Here is a 22,361-nt window from a genome sequence, read left to right on the forward strand (position 1 = left end):
TCAAGATAAGCATTTTAAAAAAATTCCTTTTATCTTCTTATCTTACAAATTACCCTTTTTTTCATAGATATTTCCTAAATTTTACTTTCAGGAACACGCTGGTCATGACACTTTTTCACTATTAGCTAAAGCAATATAAACTATTTTAATACAAGTTTTATAAAAATCAAACTACCAGTCATAAAATATCAAGAGTCTCGCAGAAAATGTTATGAGAAATGGTCTGTTATTTTAACAAGTTTCTTGGGAATTAGAAGAAAGAATCTGCAGTCTTCCTGGTAAACTGAGATACGAGATAATCTTTTACCAAGATGCAGTAATAACTCGTGCTGAAGGTAAATCTAGATTATTCAGTTGCAGTCAGCTTGAAAAGCATTAATCCTTCTCTCCTGCCGTTACTGGGCATGTCTGTGCCTGGAACTACAGGACGATGCCCTAGACTTGAACAGAACACCACCACTGGTTGCTGCCTCTCTGCAGGCCTTTGACAATACTTTGGAAAGGTTCATTAGTGCTGCATTACACTAATTATAACAAGTGACTGATATTCACAGATTCGCACCCATTTAGCATTGGGAATACGGCTTAGCTTAGAGCCCTTGCATGGAAGGTAGCATAAATTCCCAAAGACAAGAACATATTTTCAAAGCGATATGAAGGCTAAGTCAAAAAAATTCTGTATGACTTTTTCGAACAGTCTTACTAGCACAGTAAACAGGATGAACTGGGGGCTTAATTTAGACTGGGTTGTTAATAATAGAGTGAGACCATCTATGCATTAGCCATCAAGAATGGATGGAAGAGGAGGGTTGTCCTGCTTCTGAAATGCACCTGTAACTCCCCCCTTCTCCCTCCAGTGATCTTGTGGATCTGTCTTCTGATAATCTACGTAAATTTGTACACAGGAGGAGACAGAGGATTTGTCTTCCAGTGCCTACATTATCAGTCTGTGACCTCTTTTTTTCACAGAGAAACATAACAAAATGAAAGCCTAGCCCATTAGCAGAGTTTTCAGTGACACGGTCTGCAGGTCTGCAGCACCCAGCGTGTTAGAGCAGGAGCAGCTGGACCAAGACCATTGACCTAACGCTCCCCCAGTGGAGCAGTTGCCAACAGGGGCACAAATCAGCCCTGTGGCCAACTACGTGACTTTTGTGAGCCAGGTAGGAGAGGGACCTGTAGCTTCTCCCACTTGCCCCATGACTCTCAGCAGTGACGAGCAGCTTTGCCTTCAAGCGGAGCTGTGCAGCGTTGTGCGCTGTTCAGCGACCAACATCCTGGCAAGACCCAGCTGCTGCCCTGTCTCATGCTCATACAGCCCTATCGAGACACAAATTTAACAAATCCATTACAACTGAGGGAAACACTTCAGGTTTTAAATGTGATGGACACAAATACAAGCCTTTTTTTTTAATGTTATTTATTTTACACAGAATAGTTTTGTCAGTATCATGGACAGAGATAAATGCAGTGTTTTTAAAAGGAAGTAATTTTAAGTGAACTTTTTGGAGGAAAAAACAGGTCAGATATGTTTTGTGTTCGATTGTAAATGCCCTTTTGCAGAAGTATCATGAAGTTTAGGTCTCAGCATTTCCATCACAAACATTTAAAATATCACAGACAAGGTAGAGATCTTCTCATATTTCACTTTGTTTAAACCATCTTGACATGATCATTTGTTGCCATTATAAATAGTGAGAATTGGGCTGCTGGGTAAAACACAAACACAGGAACACTTCCCTATCCTTAGTGAGATCTTAGCTGGAATATGACATTCATTTTGCAACACCAGCTTTGAGTGGAAAAACATTTCAGGACAGCAACAAGGCTTTGATATACTTCTTTTTTTAAAAAAAAAAATATACCTCCCAGTAGAACGTGAATACAGCTGACCATTTTCAGGGCAGTGAAAACACTGCATGGGCTTGTTTTCCTAAAGCATTCATTGACACTTTTGAAAAACGGATCCTGAACCTTTCTAGTAGTACACAGCCTTACTAATAAGCACGTAACAGGAGGGAAGGTTATGGCTTGGTTGTCTCTCACACTGCCCATGACTGGCTTCCTTCTCCTTTGTCCTTGGTCTTTTTCCAAAACCCTGCTGCTGAAGTGATCTCCTCTTCCTGTTGATCTGGCCATGTTGCTCCTGTTGAATGCCCTCACAGGGTTTCCATTTTCACGTTCCTGCTCCTTGCTACTATTTTCTGTCTGGTTTTCCTCCCGTACAGCTTCTGCACCCTGTGTGCCTAATGCCTTCTCTCTGGCTCCTTGGTCCACTGACGTCCATGCTGCCTCCTCTCCTTCAGCCCCTTCTGGCCTGTGCTTTCAGTGCCTTCCCTCTTCTGCTTTTCAAGCAGGTGCAGTTCTAGGATTTAACTTCTCCAGGCCAAGGCATGTGTCTGGTGTCCATGCTTGCAAAGCACTGTATGCATGTACCTTGCTCTGGAAGGGTTTTCCATGGAAGAACTCATAGGCACCTAGACCATGGTAGAACCCCACTGAATTCCACCACCAGCTGGTAGAACTGTGAGTGGGGGAAGCCTCACAAAATGAGGCTTTCCATGAAGAACTGGGTGGCCATCTGAAAACTCTCACCATCTAGACCTTTCAGAAAGGATACAAGAAAAAAGAATGAGGCTTCAGATGGGACTGTATTGTAAGAATCTTCACATGCCCTGTAGGGAGCAGAACTCATGTGTTGAAGTAATCTGCACTGAAAACCAAGAACTTGCTGTTTCTAATCTGCTCCTTGGTGTTGGATCTTCAAATGATAAGGTCTTGACCCTGAATTTTACCAGGCCCCCTCTGAACATGTAAACTTTTCAGGCTGGACCAGCAGCTCTAAGTCCTCGCCACAGGAAGCTTTTACAGATCTACAGCCCCTGTTCTTCTAAAAAGCCCACCCGGTATTTTCTCCTGTGCCATCAGCCAGCACTGTCATTCAGGGGAGGGTTCTGCACCCAGAGGTAGGGGCACCCTTTCCAGCAGGACTCAGGAGGTCTGCAGGTGCCAGCTGAGCCCGCAGGCAAGGACATGGCTCCCTCTGTTCCCCCTGTCCTGCTCGATGCTGGTGCCAAGGGAGGGAGCTACCAGTGTGACTCCAAATTAAAGCTGGGTGTATACATTCAAGCGCACTATTGTAGACTAAGTAGCTGTCACAGGAGACCAGCAGGTAGGAAATAATTTCCTGGTGGGAAATAGTGCCCACCAGGAGCATTGAGGCACTGGAATAGACTGATTCAAGAGCTGCATTAATCAGTTTATTTTTGTTTCATAACAGTCTCTTGCCCAATAACACTGTCCGTAGATCAGGAGCGTTTTCCTGTAAGTCCACTAGCAGTCCCCATTTCGGGACCATCTGCACTCCAGTGAGTGCCACCAGTGAGCACTTGCTCCCATCAGCGGCCCAGCTGCCGTCGTGACTTCTCTTGAATCACCCTGCTGAGCGAAGGGGCTGCTGGTGACGTTCTGGTTTGGTATCACTGCTGCTTCCTGACCTAGGGGAAAAACAGTTTAAAGAAATTCTTCAGATTTTTTTTACTTCTCTTCAGTGCTTTGAAACTGAGAGACCTCTATTTTTCATAATTTAAACTCCTGCCTAACTGGGTGAGTGTTTGAATTCCTAGACTATGACAAAACACTAGCGTGTGTCTGCCTGAAATGTCGAGAGGATCTTTAATAACGTTCACCCACCAGAAACTGCATTAAAAGCGTGCTAAGATGATGACTAAACCCAATAAAAGCAAGGACCCTGACTGCTGGGAGTGCAGTACCGCTCCGTTTTGATGAAGGGACGCAGAGGAAGCACCGCGCAGGGTGTGCCCCGCGCTGCCCGGGTGCCTTTCCCTGCTGGCACTGCTCTGTTGTGAGCAGGAAGTTTTCAGGTGCCCGCATTTTATTTGTTTGGGCTAGAGCTTTGGTTTCTGCAGTAGCCTGCAGACCAAAATGTCATGCACAGATGACCCTGCCGTGCAGCCGCAGTGCCCACTAACTGCTAAGAACGAGAGACCGCCCAACAAAGCCGCACTGAGAATAAGATATTTACTGTTTTTTATTTGTTTTGTGTAAAGCACAGCAGCTGAGGGGGGAGATCTCTACTTTCTCTGAAGAGGTCCTCGAAGGACTCTCAGAGGGAGAAGTTCCTACTGCATTGCTATGATAAGAGCCCATCGCTGCTCTTTTGTGATATCCAGAGCAGATCTGGTGATAGATTGCAGGAGATCTGCTATCGGCTTCAGCTTTTCTCACTTGCCATGGAGGTTTTTGACCAAGAAAAGAAAAGCAGCTTGAAAAGCCCAGCAATTTTGCTTTTGCACTTCCAGAGCACACAGCGGTGACACCATTTTTTCCTTTATTTAATTCCTGTCTTGCAAACTTGTGTGCCAAACTTTATCCCATCATGACGCCTCACTGGCACGGTCCAAAACCCCTCGCCTTGTGAAGAGCAAGACAACCTTGACTGTAAGGTTATGAATGGGGATTTATGACCAAGTCTCCTTTTATATACACTTAGCCCAACTTCGCTGCTACAAACAGATGACTGTGATAAGGTGGGCAGGTTGTTTAAAATTTCACTGGAATGCAAGCACAGTTCTCCTCTTGGCACCAGGGATCTGGCTTGTCTAAAGCACAGCTCAGCTCTGCAAAAATTGTCATCTGTGAGAACCTGATCCAAGTCCTGCTGGAAACAGGAGCATTTATATTGGGCATGTAGGTTAACACGCCTTTTTCATTAGTATTATTTCATAATATCATCCTGCTTTTTTTTTTCTTTTTTTTTTTTTTTTTTTAATAGCAGCCGGAAAAAGTCCTATTTGCTTATAGAAAAAAAAAATGGTTTCCAAAAATAGTGAGGTTTAGAGCCTGGCCAGTGCATTTGAAATGCATTGGGAAGCCATCCTGGCCACAGCTGTGTAGGGTGTGATCCTGAGACACCATCCAGGTGCAGATCACAAGGGAAAAACCTCAAGAGACTTGAGGAAGTGAGGGACAGCCCTTGACATCCAGCACAGGAGCTTGGCCCCGGTTGTGGGCTGCGATGCGGTGGACGACATGGTTAGCTTTCCCACCCTGCTCCCTCATGCATGCACCAAAGGGATTCGGGTTCCCCTCCCGGCCCCACGGGGTTTTTGCCAGTTCTCAAGGGCAAGCAGAGCGCCGAGGCTGCCTGTCGTGACTCGCCGCGGAGCCTCGTGTGGTTTAACCACCGCCGCCTCCCCGCCTGCTGCGCGGTGCCGCAAAGCCTGCACGTGACGTGAAAGCTGCGGCCTGCTCGTGCTGCTTGTTTTCTGCTGCGGAAGGAGGAAAAGGCGTCACGGAGGCACTGCGTAGCTCTCTTTCTGCTGCGCCTCCCGGGCTGGAGCGGGGCTGGTTAATAAACATGATTCACTGTTGTCTTTTAGCTGTCAGGGCTAGAGTGAACCTCTTGGTGCCGGCAGGTCTAGCTCTTCTCACTCAAGGGCTAATGCATTTTGCTTTGGGAAGCGCTGACACCCAGCACCAAGTGTTAGCTTTGCCTCGCAAAAAGACCATATACAATTTCCAAACTGCTCAGCAATAAAACTCTTCTGTCTTGCACATCGGTGCCAACTGTTTAATTAGGAATAAGCAGAGATTGGATTTTATTCCTACAAGTAATAGAGCATTTTTTTCCCCCCCTTCAGCTTGCAAAAGATAAAGAGCGCCTGCAAGCCATGATGACACACCTGCATGTGAAGTCAACTGAACCAAAAGCCACCCCTCAGCCCGTAAGTACTGAACTGTGCAGAAGGCAAACAAAACCTCACAACAAACCTCTTTTCCTGTTTCCCACCTGGGCGTGTGATGCGAAGCGTGGCCCGCTGTGTGCAGCCTGTCGCAGCGAGGAGATGCAAAACGCCTCCCTCGCTGGGGCTTTGCAGGAGGCACTGCCACAGGGACCCCCTTCTCACCATCCTCCTTCCTTTGGGGGGGGACACAGAAACTGGACTCCAAAGCTGACGCGGGGGGCCTTTCTCTGGCCTGTAAATCTCTTTACATTGGTCCGACTTGCATGAAATCCTAGGAAGTGTTAGGAAGGAGATGTAATTAAATTATATTTAGTATATTTATTTGGCTTTCTCTCTGACAGGCGTTTACAGTAGAACAGACTCTAGTTGCACGTTTCGATGATAAGCAGTTACTCGGTATCAGGTTTTATACCATTGAAATTGAGAAGCTAAACCTTTTCCACCCCAGATTGCTCTTTAGAGAAGGGGGGTGCAGGGAAAGCAACGAGGCAGGAGGGATTGGTCAGCTGCTTCATAAACTCCTCCTTCTTGCACGGCACCCAGCGGCTCTGCAGGCCAAGCCAGCTCGTGGGTGCCCCCACAAAAAAGACAAGTCTTCCATCTCCTTCCCTGCCCAAAATGACTCTTCAGCTGTTGTTTTCTCCTAACCTCTTAATGCTGAAAATGTTCCTCAGAGCTTCACATGATTATTCAAAGTGGAGAGAGTGCTTTGCTTCTTGATTTTAAGATTTGTAAGATTTAAAGGTACACTGGCTTTATTTGATTTTGCTTTGAGTCATTGTGTGAAAATTAATTGAGCGTTGACAATCTATAGTTAGTACTAGCAATTTTAATCAATATGCAATGATGCAGCATAATGACAAAGTATTGGTTTATCTGTTTTGACTGATTTTTTTTTCTATAAATAAAGCAAACACACACCCATATATGTGTGATTTATGGTGATCGAAATAAAAAGGAGTCAGACTATTAACCCAGCAAATATGGTAGCCTGCCAAGATGCAGTTGGTAGACAAAATTAATGTCTGAAACAGAACACATTACAGAGATAGAGAACATAAAATCATTAAACACTTCGCGCACCCATTTTTACTAGAAACGGATTTCTCAGTTTCCATGTAGTTGGAAATAAATGGCTGCAGAAGTGCATAGGGAGGCTACTAGATAGAAAATTGCAGGCTATTCGGCAGTGCTGGAGCAGATGTCAAAGTCAACGGGAAATTTCGGTGCCGTCTTGGAGAGAGTTGAGTGGTAGGTATGAACCCTTCCATTTAAACTGTTGAGATTCCTCAAATTGCTTGATCTAGTGGATACCAGCCCTCTAGAGTGGAAAATACACACAGTGTCTATAAAAATAGCATTCTCCTAGTTCCTCATATCCACCTCAGCCTGAATGCAAATGCTTCAGCACATTGTTGGCAAAGTATGTAGACCCAACAGAATGGGGAGGAGGTTTGGTTTCTATAGCTCTTACTGGATTAAAAATTAAAACAGCGGAATAATCTGGGAGTCTCAAAGCACTCTGCCTTGAGGCCTTTCATAACAGCGGTGCCCCTCAGGAGGAAGGATTAAAAACTAAAGGGAGGAAATCATAAGAAGGCGAGCAGTGTTTGGCAAGGCAGCTAGTGATCGATGCTCAGCCGCGGAGGGCAGGAAGCTTTGGCGGGTGTTGTAGGCTATGGAGATGCCAGGCGGTGTCGCCATGAAGATTAGTGTTAACAGCTAATAAACAGGGAAAAGCAGCGGAAAAAAAAAAAAGTGAACGCAGGGGGAAAAGGGCTGTCTTGATTAGTATTAAAAATGTTTTACATTCTGGAAAATTATAGCTTTGTTGGGGACCTCCTACTAAATTTATTTTTAACTGCTCTATTGAAAATTCTGTACCACTAGTCAACATTATCTCTCAGTTGCTCAGCACAGTGTTTCTTTATTAAAAGAAATAGGCATGAATATTTTTGACTGAAAAATTAATAGCTTTTGAATTCATACACAGCAGGTTTTCTTTTGCAAAGAAGTCCAATATCGCTGCACAGCACTTCTATAACCATTTATTTGGAGTCCAAGTCAAACCTTTGACAGCTAGAGCAGTGTTACAAGCCAACATAAAGAACTCCAAGATGTAAACCAACAATAGGCAGTCTGTGTGAGGTTTGCCATTGTCAAATACATAGATTGTTTGGATTAGTTTATGTAAATGTACTGTTGTATTACCCTTTGGAAAAAAAAAGATCACATTTGTGTATGAAAAGTGGTTTCGTTCACAGGCAGCATTATAAATTCCTTATCCTTTAACTTACATGTTAGAAGTAAAAATTGGTGCCTGACAGGCCTATATTGTGTGGCACTCTGTTGTTGGATTGAAACTGCCTTCTTTTCATTTATTGAAATATAGAAAAATTTATTATAGATACCATCTGATAAATCAGAAATTATTAAAATATGTATAGGTGAAGCATTTGAAAATTAATTATAAAATGTAGAAGTATAGTGTTTTGCATAAATTGTGCTTTCGTTGTGAAAAAAATACACAGGCACTGCTCAGACTCTGCTAGACCCTAGTCCTTTTAACTCAGTGGGATAGGACTTTGGTAAAAAGATCTGATGACCATTATTGCAGTGCAAAGTATTCTTTACATCCAGTAATTAATTTTTTTTTGCCAACATAACTAATGCAAGGTGTATGTTAGAATTAATATATTATGGTACATCGGCGGTTATAAAGGAACGAGTGGCTGCGAATGCAAACGTAGCAATGAATTGGGATTTAAAATTACAGCCTTTGCATGACCGAGGAAATATTTTTATTCTGCTCAAAAGATCTTAATGCTTATTTATAAACCGTTTGGTGCTGGCAGGTAGAAGCGGTGATTGAGCTGCTCACTGCACATCTGTTTTAGCCACGAGCCCGTTGTAACCCACACTGACCATCGGCACTGCCTTTGCCCGTTGGGCTTCAGGTGGTGGTGGGCTGGTGGTTGTGGACTGGTTGGATCCCAAGCAGCTTTGTGGTGCTTCTCCATCGAGTCGCAACTCGCCCAGGGTCGGTGAACGGCTGTTTGTCCGGCCTGGTTGTGTCCATCCCAACTTCAGGTGGCTTAGCTCCTTGCACTGATTTTCACCCTCACAGTGGAAGGGCCCGTGCGTTTCCCTACACCCGTCCGCCAAAGCAGCTGCTGGAGAAAGCCCTTCAGCTTGCTGCCAACATCTTCTGTAGTGGAAAGGGCAGCTCCTGTGTGCCCCGGGGGCTTGGGGGCAGCCAGGAGGGTAGCCGAGGGCAGGCTGGGGAAGGGGAGCAGTCGGGGCGAGGGCAGCGTGGGTGCCTGCTTTGCAGATGGCCAGCTTGGGAATGTCAGGGTCCAGCGGTGCAACAGCTTACAAGAAAATGGCAGTATCTCTCAGCTGGCACTCGGAACACGTGAAGTTGTTCCCTATTACTGCTACCTGCGGTGTTTCGGTGAGAATAAAGGACTGGCTAAAGTGAGAACAAAGCCGGGAAGCAGTATGCTCTGACATCTTTCTAAGGTAACATTTTTTCAAGGCAGAAAAAGAAAAGCTAGAACAACAATTGCTCAAGAATTATCATTCTGGTTTTGCAATTAAGATAGCTTCCCCTACATGCTATTTTCATTCGTGTTAGTGATCAGCATGGTAGGTTAAAATGGAAATGTGATTTTTTTGGAGGATTAACTAACACTGAAGTTCAGAGGAAGCAAAGGAAAAGGAAAAAGCATCAACCAACAAGTAATTCTGCATACTAGGTGCTATATCCATCTTGTAAAAATAGACAGAAAACTTTAAGAGAAACTTTTGGCACTTTAAATAAAATGCACTGTTAGATATCCCTTATTTAATGTATTTTTTTTAACCTAACCATAGCAATTACGATTGTTTTGAAATACTGTTTTTAGCAACTGTAATAACAAAGCATTAAAAAAAATAGTCTTTTAACTGTTGAGGTAATGACTGAGCATTTTAGCTGCTGTAGCCGTACTTTATAGTTTGAAAAAATAATGATACACAGCAATAAAGAGAGATTCTCAAGCACAACAAAAGCTGTTTTTATATACTGGTTTTCATTAAGTCTCACTCCTCAGCTTCAGTTTCCTTAGTGTTCCTGCCAATAACAACACCTGCTAAGTGATTGCTGCCTGCCAGGCTCGCATCTAATGCGCTGATGTGTCCAGGCTGAAACGGGAGAGGAAGACACGGCATTTAACTAAGTTTCAGGCCCAGCGTCAGCCTTCTCTCCCACCCTCGGTGTGAAGAAAAGCACTCTCTGCTCTGGAGTGGTTTAGGGTCCAGCAGCTCGGCTCAGATAAATCCTCAGCCCCGGTTGTGACCAAAACAGCAGCAGCAATAGCAGAGGAATCACTGCCCTGCAGCAGTGGGTATGGCCCCTCTGGGTTGTTTATACATGTATATTTCTTTTTTTTTCCTTTCTTCTTTTTTTTCTTTCTTTCTTTTTTTTTTTAAAGTGTTTCAGATCGGGGTTTTTTTATTGCAGCCACTATTGTCATGTAAAATGTTTACACAAAAAGAAATCAGGCTGAGCCCTAATGGGAGAGCCACTTACTGGAAATCTGTTTTACAGGGTGAAGGAGAGGGTTACCTCTCTGCCTTGTTTATATCTAAGGAAAAAAAAAATATGACTCGGTCTTCACCTTTAATAGGAAGACACGACTATTTCTTGAAAGGGAAGGTTAATAATAAAATCCTAAGCAGGATATTGAACGCTGAAACAATTACAGCATTTATGATTGTTGAGTTAAAGCAGTATGAGGTGCTGGTCTTAAAAACCAAAACTGAACAAAGCAACCAACACCTTTCAGAGACTGAATTTACAGAATTTTAGGGCTTAAACCGGTTGCGGGGTTTGGTGGTGGTGGTTTTTTTTTTCCTTTTTTTTCCTTTTTTTTTTTCCTTTTTTTTCTGTTTGTTGGGTTTTTTTTTTTTCTTGTTTTCTTTTCAGGCTGGAGGAAATCCTCCCTCCCCCCATCCCCAGTGCAAACACTACAGTAACATTTAACTCTTTGGTGTGAGGGCCATACGTTGCCCTACGTGGTTGTGCCTTAGCGCAAGACAAAAGTTCTCCCTCATTCAAGTGCAAACTTCGTGACCCATGTTCGCTCCCCTCTGACAAAAACGGTTCCTCATCCAAAAATTACAGTATGTGGGAAAACAGGCTGTGTACAAAATACCAGTGTGAACAACTTTGCTAATCATAGTAACTTGTTTTTAAATAGAAAATGCAAACAGTGAGAAACCACGTCGAGTTTCCATCAGGAAAAGAAACCCTCCCAGCCCCGTCCCTTCCTGATCTTTGCCCTGAATAATCGTCCTCGGCCGCGTGGGGCACAGGCGTTAGCGCATTTCTAATTGGGCACAGTATTAAGATTTAATAGTTTACGATCCCGATGAATATTTCAAGATTGCAACAAAACCAACACCGTTCATGATTTGTTGTTCTGCTCTAATTCACCACCGAGTTTTCAGTCCTCATGTTACAGACCCCACAAAGAAAGCGGCAGTGAGCGTCTGGGAGCAGCCCTCTTCCCCCTTGCCCTGCTCCGGGTGTCGGTAATGTCACCGGCAGGGATCTGTCCCCTGCCAGAAGAGGAGAGAGCGGTGAAAAATGCAAGGCAGGAGGAGGAAGAACTTCGCTAGCAATTGACAAGGTCGTCTTTCATTAACTTGTTGGTTCAGGCTCACAAACGGTCGGCGGAGGTGAAACGCGGCATACTCGCAGCATTCCAGCTTTTTGTTCTTTCTTTCCTCACAGACTGCAGTCATGTTTAATTTGGAAACTGGGCTCCTTTGGCAAATTAGCAATTAGAACAATTTTGTGGGAATATGTATATGTGTCATTAGTTTTCCTGCAAATTAATAGCGAGAGCAGAGGTCAGGCAGAAATTTTCCACTTGACTGCAGCTCCTCTGTTGAGATTTGGCACTTTGTTTTGGAACGGCCACAGCTGCTCAAAGCCACAGTCTTCCTTTAGGAACTGTCTTTTAATTAGTTTACCTCATAGCCATTATTACAAATATTACTGCCTCCCCTCCTTGAAATAAAATTACTGTTTCTACAAAATATTCCAGTGACATCTTGCACCACTGCACATTGATGGTGGGGTCACTCGAATGCAGCGTTTAATCATTAGATCACCTCCATAAGCATCTCCTAATTAGAGTCCTTACAATACAATTTTATCTGGTAATTAGCTGAGATTGGCTGCTTCCTCTGTAGCTTATTAGTGGCAGCCCAGCAGTGGGTGTGAATCACAGTGTCATTTGTCAAGCCTGTTAAAGCCCCCCCCCTTTGCTCGTCCTCTCCTGTGTTTATTTCTAGTTGCTACCTATGCTGAAAAGCCTGAAGAAATTTAACTCGACTCACATTCTTTAAGCAGGGAACGTTGACCTTTGGGGATCCTTTCTCGCTGCTCCCTAGTAGAAACAGATTAAATGTTAAGTTTTTAAACGCTAAAAAAGGAAGCAAACTCTTTTGAAATGGAGTAGCAAGAGCCGTAATGATGAAGCACGAGCAGTGATCTTTCCAACAGGAGGGCCCGGCTGCCAAGCCTCTGCTAGAGATGGGCACTTAAAATTGATGCAGATTTGCTCGCAGTTATTGGACTGTTAAAATGTCCATTTAGAAACTGAGATAAAATACAGTAGATTTAATTTCATGGTGAGACCTGTCAGTTGTACTATTATTATCGTCACCGGTCCTTTTATCATATGTAATAGATGGATAGATGGATAACAGGGAGACATTACCGGGTGTGTATCCCTAATCAGTGTCCTTAAATCACGCCAGTCAACAAGCGGAGGTGGCTCTCGCCGGCGGCACCGCCGGGCTCCGAGCCCGCGTCTTCTCCCGCAGCTTGCACTTAGCCGCTCCCGCCGGGGCGGGATTCTCTGGGAAATCAATACCTGTGTTTTACTGCCTCTCGTCGTCTCCTCGCTGGGGTCTTGCTCTCCGGCATCGCCACGAACTGTTAAATATTTCCCGTGTGAGGAGAACCCCGGTTTGCAAGCACCGGCACAAAGGGCTGGGTGTTGGCAGCTACCTGTGCTGCCAGGGCGCGGGGTCGCAGGCGTGCAGCACTTTGCAGCACCAGGCTTTTGTGGCTGGGCTTCCAGGCTTTTTTTCCAGTTTTTGTGGCTGTGCTTCGCAGTCAGGACAGAAAAGCAGGCACACTTATCTGTCATTCGGCTGGGCCCTTCCTGTGGGCGACTGGCTTTTTGTCTTGGTGTCGCTTCTGTGACACCAGAACCTTTTATTTTCCACTACCTTTGTTTCGGATAAATCCTGTTACTTCGATAAAGAACCCCTATTTGTGGCTGTTAACTCATATGAGGGATGCTAATAGGAGTTTTCTTATCTGGTTATTTTCACATGAGAAAAATGAATACAGTGTCTTATGCATAAACAGGAGACGTTTGGGGGCGTATCTGAACTGGGCGCCTCACCTTCATCTGAAAAGGTTTAATGTCCAGCCAAAAAGAATTTTAATCATGAACGAAAGTTATAAAATTCCGGCCCTGTTAAATTCAGTAGGAATTTTGCTACTGACTTCGATGGGGTCAGGATTTCACTGATACTACGTGCAAAAGTGCCTAAGGGAAGGAAATGTGGAAGTAGTCAGAGAGCCCTTTTCTTGGTCATCCTTTCTGATACCGTAGGTAAGAGATTGGGCGTTTGTTGAAAATACTCCAGCAGGAGCGACCTTTTGTGAGGGAGCATCGTGTTTCTAAGGGCACTGTTTCAAATACTGTCTGGGGCCGGGGTTTGTGCAGGTAGCGCCGCTGCCTTCCGTCGGGGGAGACAGGCGAGTGGTGCCACTTGTGCTGGGCTGAGTGGCTGCAGTATTTCATGCAGTGTGATTAATTAAATTATTCCAGATTTAACCTACTCGGGGCTTTGCTTTTAAAATGGATGAACGGGAGCGAGGAAAAAAAAAAAAAGCCCAGATGCTGAAGAGAGAGATTGCGTTTCTCCCTACCACGTCCTTAGGAAAGTCTTGCCTTTTATTCTAAGCCTGATGCCTTCAATGAAATATCCAAGAAGATTGATTAGAAGCCATGCATAATGATAGCATGGAAATAAGAGACGTGTGGGGTTTAGATTGTGAAACAATGGAACTAAAATAAAATATTAAAATGATTATGTACTCGGTGAGATCTTGTTTTAAGGTTTAGATAAAAATCCACAATTTGTAGTTCTGGCAGCAGGCTACATTATTCTTTTTTTTTTTTTTTTAATCAATCTGGAAATTTATATATTTATTTCTTTACTGGTACCTAATGGAGATGTTGCAACAGCACTTAGAGCTGAAGTAAGCACTCGAGCTGTGTTGTCTGCTTCAAACTGAGGAAGGTGCCATTACCGAGAATTTTCTCCACCATCCTTAATTAGCCAGAAGCGCCGTTTGTAACGCAGTCCTCGTCCTCTCCTTCCCTCTGCAGCTGAATCTGGTATCAAGCGTCACGCTTTCCAAGACGGCGTCCGAGGCTTCTCCACAGAGCTTACCTCATACTCCCACGACCCCGACTGCACCCATCACTCCCGTCACGCAGGGACCGTCGGTCATCACTACCACGAGCATGCACAACGTCGGACCCATCCGGAGGCGGTACTCGGATAAATACAACGTCCCCATTTCTTCAGGTAAAGGGGTACCGGTGGCACAGGCCCTTCTGGCCCACGTGGCTTTCTGTCGCCTGCAGCCCGGCATTGGCAGGCTGTGATGATAACAGAACAACTGCTCTTATTTAGCAGATATTGCCCAGAACCAAGAATTTTATAAGAACGCCGAAGTTAGACCACCATTCACGTATGCATCTTTAATTAGACAGGTAAGCAGAGCCAAACACACGCGTTCGGATTAGAAAAAAAAGTCTCCCTGTATGTGCACATTCTGGATTAAATAGATTTTCAAACCTTTGGTATGTAAGCATGCTCAAATGCTCAAACCTTTACTATAAGGGTTTTTAGAACTGCAATATATAACATAATTGCTTTTGATTAAGTATTACAATACGATGTGATTATTAGGAAATTCATTTCACACAACAGTGAAAATGAGCCTGTTTAAAGATGGCAAGTCAATTATCACAAGCTACAGTAATCTCTGATCCCTAGAATTAATCTGAGCTCTAAATAATTACTGAGCTTTAATCAGCTAGTGAAATGTTTTGCATTTCTCTTTGATTCTGCTTTATGAATGACTAATAAATTAATATTTCTGTAAGGAAACAGAAATAAAAACTCAAAACAATTAGATAATTCCATTTTGAATTTTGCCATTGAACTGTTAAATACAGCCATTAATCTTAGTTTGTATTGTGAAAACCTTCCTTTGGATTTTTGCTCCAAATCTCTTCTCTTTTCCTTGCTTTTCTTCTTTTCCTTCTTGTGTTCATTCAAGTAAAACTCTGAATGTATTTTGAACTGGTTTGTTCATAACTGATCTTGCAATTGATTTGCTTCACAAGGCCATCCTCGAATCTCCAGAAAAACAGCTAACACTAAATGAAATCTACAACTGGTTCACGCGAATGTTTGCTTACTTCAGACGCAACGCGGCGACGTGGAAGGTAAGCATTATCCCGTGTATGCCTCTTGCCTTTGATATTTGACATGTACAGAATAGACGTTGCTGATGACATAACAAATTGTAACGACATGTGGACATGAAAATTTAGATCGGCAGTTTTGACACACACTAGGTGCCTTATCTGCAGGAAGAATTTGATATTTGGCAGAAAAATTCTTCTGCCTCTGAAAACCACTAATTGAATCCCCATTATTGGCTTTTATGTTCTGTGATTATGCCACGAGTTCCTCTGTGTGGTTGCTGCTAGCAGTGAAACTCAAGCCCTTCAGCTGGAACATATTAAAAAAAGAAAAAAAGAGGTAACGTTATTGTGTCAGTGGAAGATATGCTGTTTGTCTTTTTAGTTATGCAGACTGTAATCACAACTACTTTTTTTTCCCTAGGATCTATAGATAAGTGGATTTCTTTCCTCTGTCAAATGACTCTCAGCTACATATGCAGATCTGTTATAAACTTCCTTTTTTTTTTAGTCACACAGCAGAAGTTTATCGAACATAATATGCAAGAAGCAAGCCCCACCATAAGAAATGTGTTTAACAGAACTAAAACTTGGTATTTGGCACTTCAATTTCCTACTGTAACCATCTCTGATACTGTTAGATAAGAGGTCTGAGGAGCTAATTCTATTTTCTGTTTTGGAGGCCACTCTTTCCCTTCTACATAACATTATAATAGTCACACTGGCTTCTAAAGCTGGTATAATTACTAATGAATGAATCAAATAATAGGATCTTGCGTTGCAGTAAAAATTGCATCCCAGTACTTTGAGCTTCTCTTAATCTAGGCAACTCGTTTATTCTCTTACAACTTCAAATGACCAGGTAGGATGAATATGTCCCATACCTGCTGTTTCATTAGCGCTTTATATTTTTCCTGTCTCAGCCTGCATTTAGGATTAATTCCATCAAAGGATGGAGCTAAAAATGGTCCTTGGAAGTTAGTTTAGTTTTAGTAGCACATTATGCTTTTAATTCAGATCCCAGGGCAATTTTGTACATTTTCAACCATGATCCATAACCTCTTAGATTCAGGAAAGGTCTATGTGATTGCTGCTTTGATTCTTTGACTTCAGTTGGAAAACATGAGCAGTGTTTCACTTTGCAGCCTCCTTACTATCCAGAAAGGAAATTAACTTTCCTTGATTTAAGATCCATTTAGACCTGCCTGTCTTTTGCTGCTGGAGTGGTTCCAGTAGGCCTTTTCAGCAGCTGCAGGTGTGGGTCTAAAGCAAAAATCCTATGTAGTTCCAGCAGCAAAAGGAAGGGAAGTGGAGAAGGAGTGGAAGAAGGCAGCCTTGGCTGTATGTCCTGCGAGGCTAGTTTTAGGAATTAGCTTTGTGCATCACTTAAAATCAAGTCCCAGGAGCCACGTGCAATTACAGTGTGCTTATACAGAGGAGGAGAGAGGCAGAGCTGGCAATCCCTGGGCTTGCAGAAGAGCACAGTGTGTCCCAGCAGGTCCGTTTGCAGACTCCTCATGGACACCTCCACCTAGTCCTGCTCCACTACCTGGGAAGAAAAGCTTCACCTCAAGTTCCAGAATTGGTGTCCACTTTAGTAATGCAGGTTTTGTACTGCTCAGGTTTATGCCAGCCTTCAGGAACAGCAGGGATGGAAATGCAGCTCTGGATTGGCATGATGGGAAGCCCATGGGGCACAGTACAAGCACAAGGGTCTAATTGCAGAATCTGAATAATTTGAATATATATGTGCTGATTTGTGCTCACCTTTAGCTAACATTTAGGGGGCATTTGAGTCAGTGTTCCCCAAATTTAGGGTCAGGGCTTGGTTTGGGCAAGTTTCCTTGAGACTTGTTTCAAAAAAAACAACAGACTAGTGCAGGAATAAAGACTTTTAAAAAATGAACCTCTTCCCCAAAATGCTGTACAGCAGAGCACGAGCAGTTATTAAAATAACAAACCCTTTCATTTTCTATATTCAAGCATGTTCAGGGTAATTTTTCTGCAAAAGTGGCTTGCATACAAATATTTTTAACAAGGTAAATATATAATCTTACAATAATAGCTCCTAATTTTTCTGTTAAGCTGATTGCTAAGGGAGCACTGTGAACTGGTTCTGACAGGTCAGAGGCAATGTCTGTTTGCCTTTCTTTTTTGGAGTAATTTGCTGGCACTGAATTGCAGCCATGAGGCACAGGCTGCAGGTGTGGCTCTGAAACGTGAGGTGTTGTTCGAATAAAACTGTTAGATAGCAAGTATCCAGAGGCAGTGAAAATAAAGCATTTTTTTCTGTGACGAATTCCTTAAATAAGTGATCATATTGAAAACAGAAAGCGAGGGCAGCTCTTTATGGACATGCTGCAAATATCCAACTTGTCTGTCTCAAAATCTTCAGCAAGAGCCTGATCCAGCAGCCCCAGCCCTCAATGTCAAGTTGCATGTTGACTTCAAGAGAGCAAGAACAGACTGGAAAGTATTTCTCCAGCATTAAATACATGTAAAGAACACAAATATTTCTGCTCAGCTGTGTATTTAGAGACTGTTTACAAACTCTGAGGACTCACTTCACTGAACTTTGCTGTATGCGTTTGATCAACCGCTGTATTAACTAGGAGATCAGCTTTCACTGTGGGAAATGGCATTATTATTCTTACATTTTGCTCCAGACTTGACAGCGTTCCCATTTTCACAGGAAACTGCCTGAGTTACCCAGATGTGGGCCGGCAGCCTTGTGTCAGGTTGCACTCGCGCGGACCTCGGCACCCACTGGCGGCTGCTGAGCTGGCTGGTTTTAGCCCGTGAGGCGTGGGGTGTTGGCATGTTCTCCTCCACCTCAAAATCAGGGCTTTTGCCGAAAATTTCAAAACTAGTCAGAACTCAGAGAGGTAGGGGTAAAACAACATTAAAAAAAAAAAAGAAGAGGAGAATAAAGTGAGGGCAGAAAGAAGCAGCCCTGGTGGCCAGGTGGACTTTCAGCTAGATTTGAGCCTCCCCTCACCATGCCGAGAGGAACAGCATATCTAAGGTTGGTTTTTCCACCAGTTCACCAGTGGATCCTTGTGGAAGAGCTGAAGTACATGGAGCATGCCATGGGGCAGGGTCGGGCCCTGTGCCCGCAGGATCAGGCACCTACAGCCAGAGGAGACACATTTGCACCCAAGTATCTGCTGAGAGCAGGCAGAAACCTCCCTTGAAGCAGGGACGGGAGAGTCAGGACTGTGCTAGTGATTGCAGGGACGTGGAGAAGTAGCAAAAGACTCTTTGCCTTTCCCCACAAGCACACACACCACTGCCTCTTAATTTACATGACAAATGCGCTGTGCGTACCCTTTGTTTGCACAGTGATTTAGACATTCATGATTAGAGCTCCCTTTCACCATCCAGACCCGATGTTCATTAAAAAAAAAAAAAAAAAGATGATGACGACGGGAGGGAAAAAAATTGTGGTCTCTTGGTTGCCTAGACCCAGGCCATGTGTTTGGCTGGCACTGTGCCTGCTAACGAGTCAACCAGATTGACTAAATCAATGGTGCCAGTGATGATGGATGGAGTTTGTTCGCCTGCATATTTTCAGCAAATGGCTTCTTCTGCTCTCCCTGTTTACCAAGCCCCTTTCAGCTCCATGCACGAACTGGGGTGGCTTGGTAGCGGGCTGTTTGCTGAGAAACCCCATAAAGCGGGCACGGGGCATGGCACCCCACGTGAGGAATAACGAGGCTCTCGGCACCGTTTCAGGGGGAGCAGAGACAGAGAAGCCAGGGCCTGCCGTGCTGCAGCGAGGTGTCTCACCACGGCCGGCTTCGGGCACGGTCCCAGCACGTCGCAGGGGCCGACCGGGCTCGTCTGCCTCGCAGAGCGCACCCGAGCCTTCGACGCCGGCGCCTGGGAGCACCAGGGGCGCGGGTCCCTGGGGGTGATGAGCTGTGGGGATATTATCACTTTGTTTCGGAGAGCCCTCCTCGTGTTTTCACTTGGCAGAGGCTCAGATCAGTCAGTGCAGCAGCCTGCCAGGAACGGGAGCCAACTTCCATATAAGCGCATGCCGCGGAGGCAGGAGCCGGTGCCGTGCCGGCCGGCGGGGTGCTGCTGAGCCCCGGTCCCCGGCGCTGGTGTGGAGGGAGGTTCAGCACCTGATTCGCATTAGCCCGGCTGTGGGAAACCGCGGAAGCACCAGCTCCAGTGCCTCCCTGCTCACTTGAGCCGTCCATGCTTAAATTAAATCCTTTCTGTTCTTCCCAACTGCTTTCTTTTCCAGGAGAGGAAAACTGCTTCTCTTTGCAGAGCGCCTATGTTTGTTTTGAAAATGTCAATGCAATGTTCCTCTTGGGTTGTGTATGAAATGTGCCGTGTTATACAACATGCATGTTTAAAATGATGGCTGTTCTCATTCGCGTTGTGGATAAATGATAACAATAACGTGATTTTCTAACCTTGGGTTTAAACTTTTGTATTTATTTTATCTTTGCAAAATAAGATGTAAAGAGCTGGGTGTGGGGAGGGGAAGGGGGTTAACATTGCAAAATGAGGACTGTCAAGCTGACTGTGCTGCTGTTCTTGGACAATGATGAGCATTTTCTCATAGAAAGTTTTTGAATGTTTTCTCTTTTATACTTGCTGCAGAATGCAGTGCGTCATAATCTTAGTCTTCACAAGTGTTTTGTGCGAGTAGAAAACGTTAAAGGGGCAGTATGGACAGTGGATGAACTAGAGTTCCAAAAACGAAGGCCACAAAAGATCAGTGGGTATGTCCACCATGTTTGAACTTCTTAGCCTAGCTTGGATCATGCTTACAGTTTAACGTAGAGGCTTTTGGCTGCTAGCTGGTGTTAGACCAACCACAGGTGGTTTCGCATTGTTTCAGTTAAGGGAAACCAAGACAAACATCTCATCACTACTGTTTGTATGCCCACCAGTACCCTGACCCTGCTTGCTTGGTGTTTGTTGCATCACATGCTAGTAGCTTGTAGGTGGCAATGCATATTAACCCTCACAAACCATTTGCTTATGCTTATTGCATTTTATTTTCTTTTTCCTTTTCCCTGTATTTGATGTCTGTTCTGTCCCCGATCCCGTGTCCCTTTGTTTCCACTTCATCTCCTTTGCTGCTGCTCTTGTCCCAGGGTGCCATTCGCACCAACCTCTCACTGCATAAGTGCTTTATCAGAGTAGAGGATGAGTTTGGGTCCTTTTGGACTGTTGATGATGAAGAGTTTAAACGTGGCCGTCATATTCAACGAGGCCGTCCTCGAAAATACTGCCCTGATGAAAACTTTGGCGAGCTTGTTGCACAGTAAGAGCTTTTACTTGCTTTAATTTTTTTTTCTGCTGTTGCTTTGCTTTGCATGATTTACCCATCTCATGTAGACTTGCATTTCACGAAATAGTGACATCACCTTTGCTGCTAAAGAAACTAAAGTTTTGGTTGTTATATGTGTATTTTGTGTGTCCTACTCTGATAATCCAAATGCCTATAATAATAACTCTACTGTGACGTGTTTGTTAGAGCATTTGTTTATAGTGCAATGTAGGCTAAAATAGTTATCCACGCTAGTGCAGAAAAGCTGCTGTAGATCTGTCAGGAAGACATATATGCAAGGAAAGGCTTCAGAGAAGTTTTAATTCTGATATATTCCTTTGCTTTCAATTGTATGCCTTGGTTTGCAACTCTTAATCAGAAATATGGTTAGATGCTTATGAGACAGAAACACTGAATTAATTTAAAAAAAAATAATTAATGAAAGTGCAGTGAGACCAGCTGTAAAGATTATAAACAACAGGGCATCCTGTGTCTACAACGACCACGCACAAATATTCCTGTGGTTCCCAAAGCAATTTTCTTTGACCTTTTCTCGAAGGCCATCTCTCCAGGACACCTGATCCTTGCCGGTCCCTGTGGGACAGGCTCAGTTAAGACTCTTCACACCATGATTTATTCCCACATGAAAAAAAAAAAAAGCTCATCTAGTTTGTACTTGATGATTTTTCTTTTCCTCCAGTGGGGACTTTTTTATCGATGCCCAATAAAGAGAGAGTGGATGAGCTTTGCATATATTTTCCTCAAATCTGTCCCCGTATGTAAACTTTAAGATGTAAACTAATGGGTGATGGCATGGGCAGTCCCCAGTCAGGGCCACCTGCCCTTTCCCTGGTAGGAAGTAACATGGCTCAAGACCTCTCTCGTGGTCCTGCTGCTCAGTTGCGAGCGATTCTGCTGCCAGCAGCTTCGAGAACAATTTGCCTTATGCAGTATTTAAAATATCCCGTGATGCTTTTGATCATAGCCTCCTTACGATGGACCTTTACATGGTAACTGGCTCCTAGACACGACGAATATTGGAAAATTTCTCCTGAACACAGCTAAAATGAGCAGAGATGCCAAGATGTGCTACTAACGCAGGGTAGTAGAACACATGGCGAGGTAACGTCGAGAGATAATGATATTTCTTACTAAGTAAAGACAAATATGAAAACCATAGGAAAAAAAACTCAGATTTAAAGAAAAAGAGAATCAAAAGAGAATTTGTGTGGAAAACAATCTGAGCTCTAGTTTTCTGGTGTGGGAGGAAGCATTACATGCTTGAAACGCTCGTGCAGGGGTTGGTTGCATTTAACTCTCTTTTTTATGTTTTTCTTATGCAGTAACCCTTCTCTTATTAAAAACATACAGACCAGCCACACCTACTGCACACCTCTCAATGCTGCTTTACAGGTAAGATTAATAACTGTAGCAAATATGCAACAGAGGCGTGTGTCTTCCCCACTCATTTCAAAATATATTAGCCTTGCTCTAATTAGATATTAAATTTTAATTCCGTTAAACTTTTTTCTTAAGTGCATAAAGCATCATAGTCCCTGGAGGCAAACACATATCAGGCTGCTTCAGCATTAGCTAGATGCTTAGCATTTTGAATATTGTGGCAAAAAAATTAAAAGTTCACTTATTAATATTTATCAGCAGTATCATAATTTCCATCCTCTTATTTCAGAATTTCACTTGAGGCAAAAATACCACAAGTGT

The 22,361-nt window shown here is 43.8% G+C and overlaps 1 protein-coding gene across 32 annotated transcripts in view; it reads left to right on the forward strand.

The window, feature by feature from the left end:
• The window catches only part of FOXP1 (forkhead box P1), a 384,485-nt gene that overhangs the window by 347,954 nt on the left and 14,170 nt on the right, over positions 1 to 22,361 (forward strand). For 20 of the 32 annotated variants that reach the window (XM_080606041.1, XM_080606022.1, XM_080606050.1 and 17 more), the window contains 6 exons: positions 5,664 to 5,747; positions 14,234 to 14,435; positions 14,544 to 14,623; positions 15,263 to 15,364; positions 20,464 to 20,633; positions 21,983 to 22,052. In XM_080606041.1, the coding sequence (XP_080462167.1) occupies positions 5,664 to 5,747; positions 14,234 to 14,435; positions 14,544 to 14,623; positions 15,263 to 15,364; positions 20,464 to 20,633; positions 21,983 to 22,052 (708 nt within the window). Of the gene's footprint in view, positions 1 to 5,663; positions 5,748 to 14,233; positions 14,436 to 14,543; positions 14,624 to 15,262; positions 15,365 to 19,963; positions 20,086 to 20,463; positions 20,634 to 21,982; positions 22,053 to 22,361 lie in introns of all 32 variants that reach the window. The other 12 variants (XM_080606028.1, XM_080606031.1, XM_080606029.1 and 9 more) reach the window with 3 other exon arrangements.

This window comes from Anser brachyrhynchus (assembly GCF_964034855.1).
Source record: "Anser brachyrhynchus genome assembly, chromosome: 10".
Taxonomy (NCBI): domain Eukaryota; kingdom Metazoa; phylum Chordata; class Aves; order Anseriformes; family Anatidae; genus Anser; species Anser brachyrhynchus.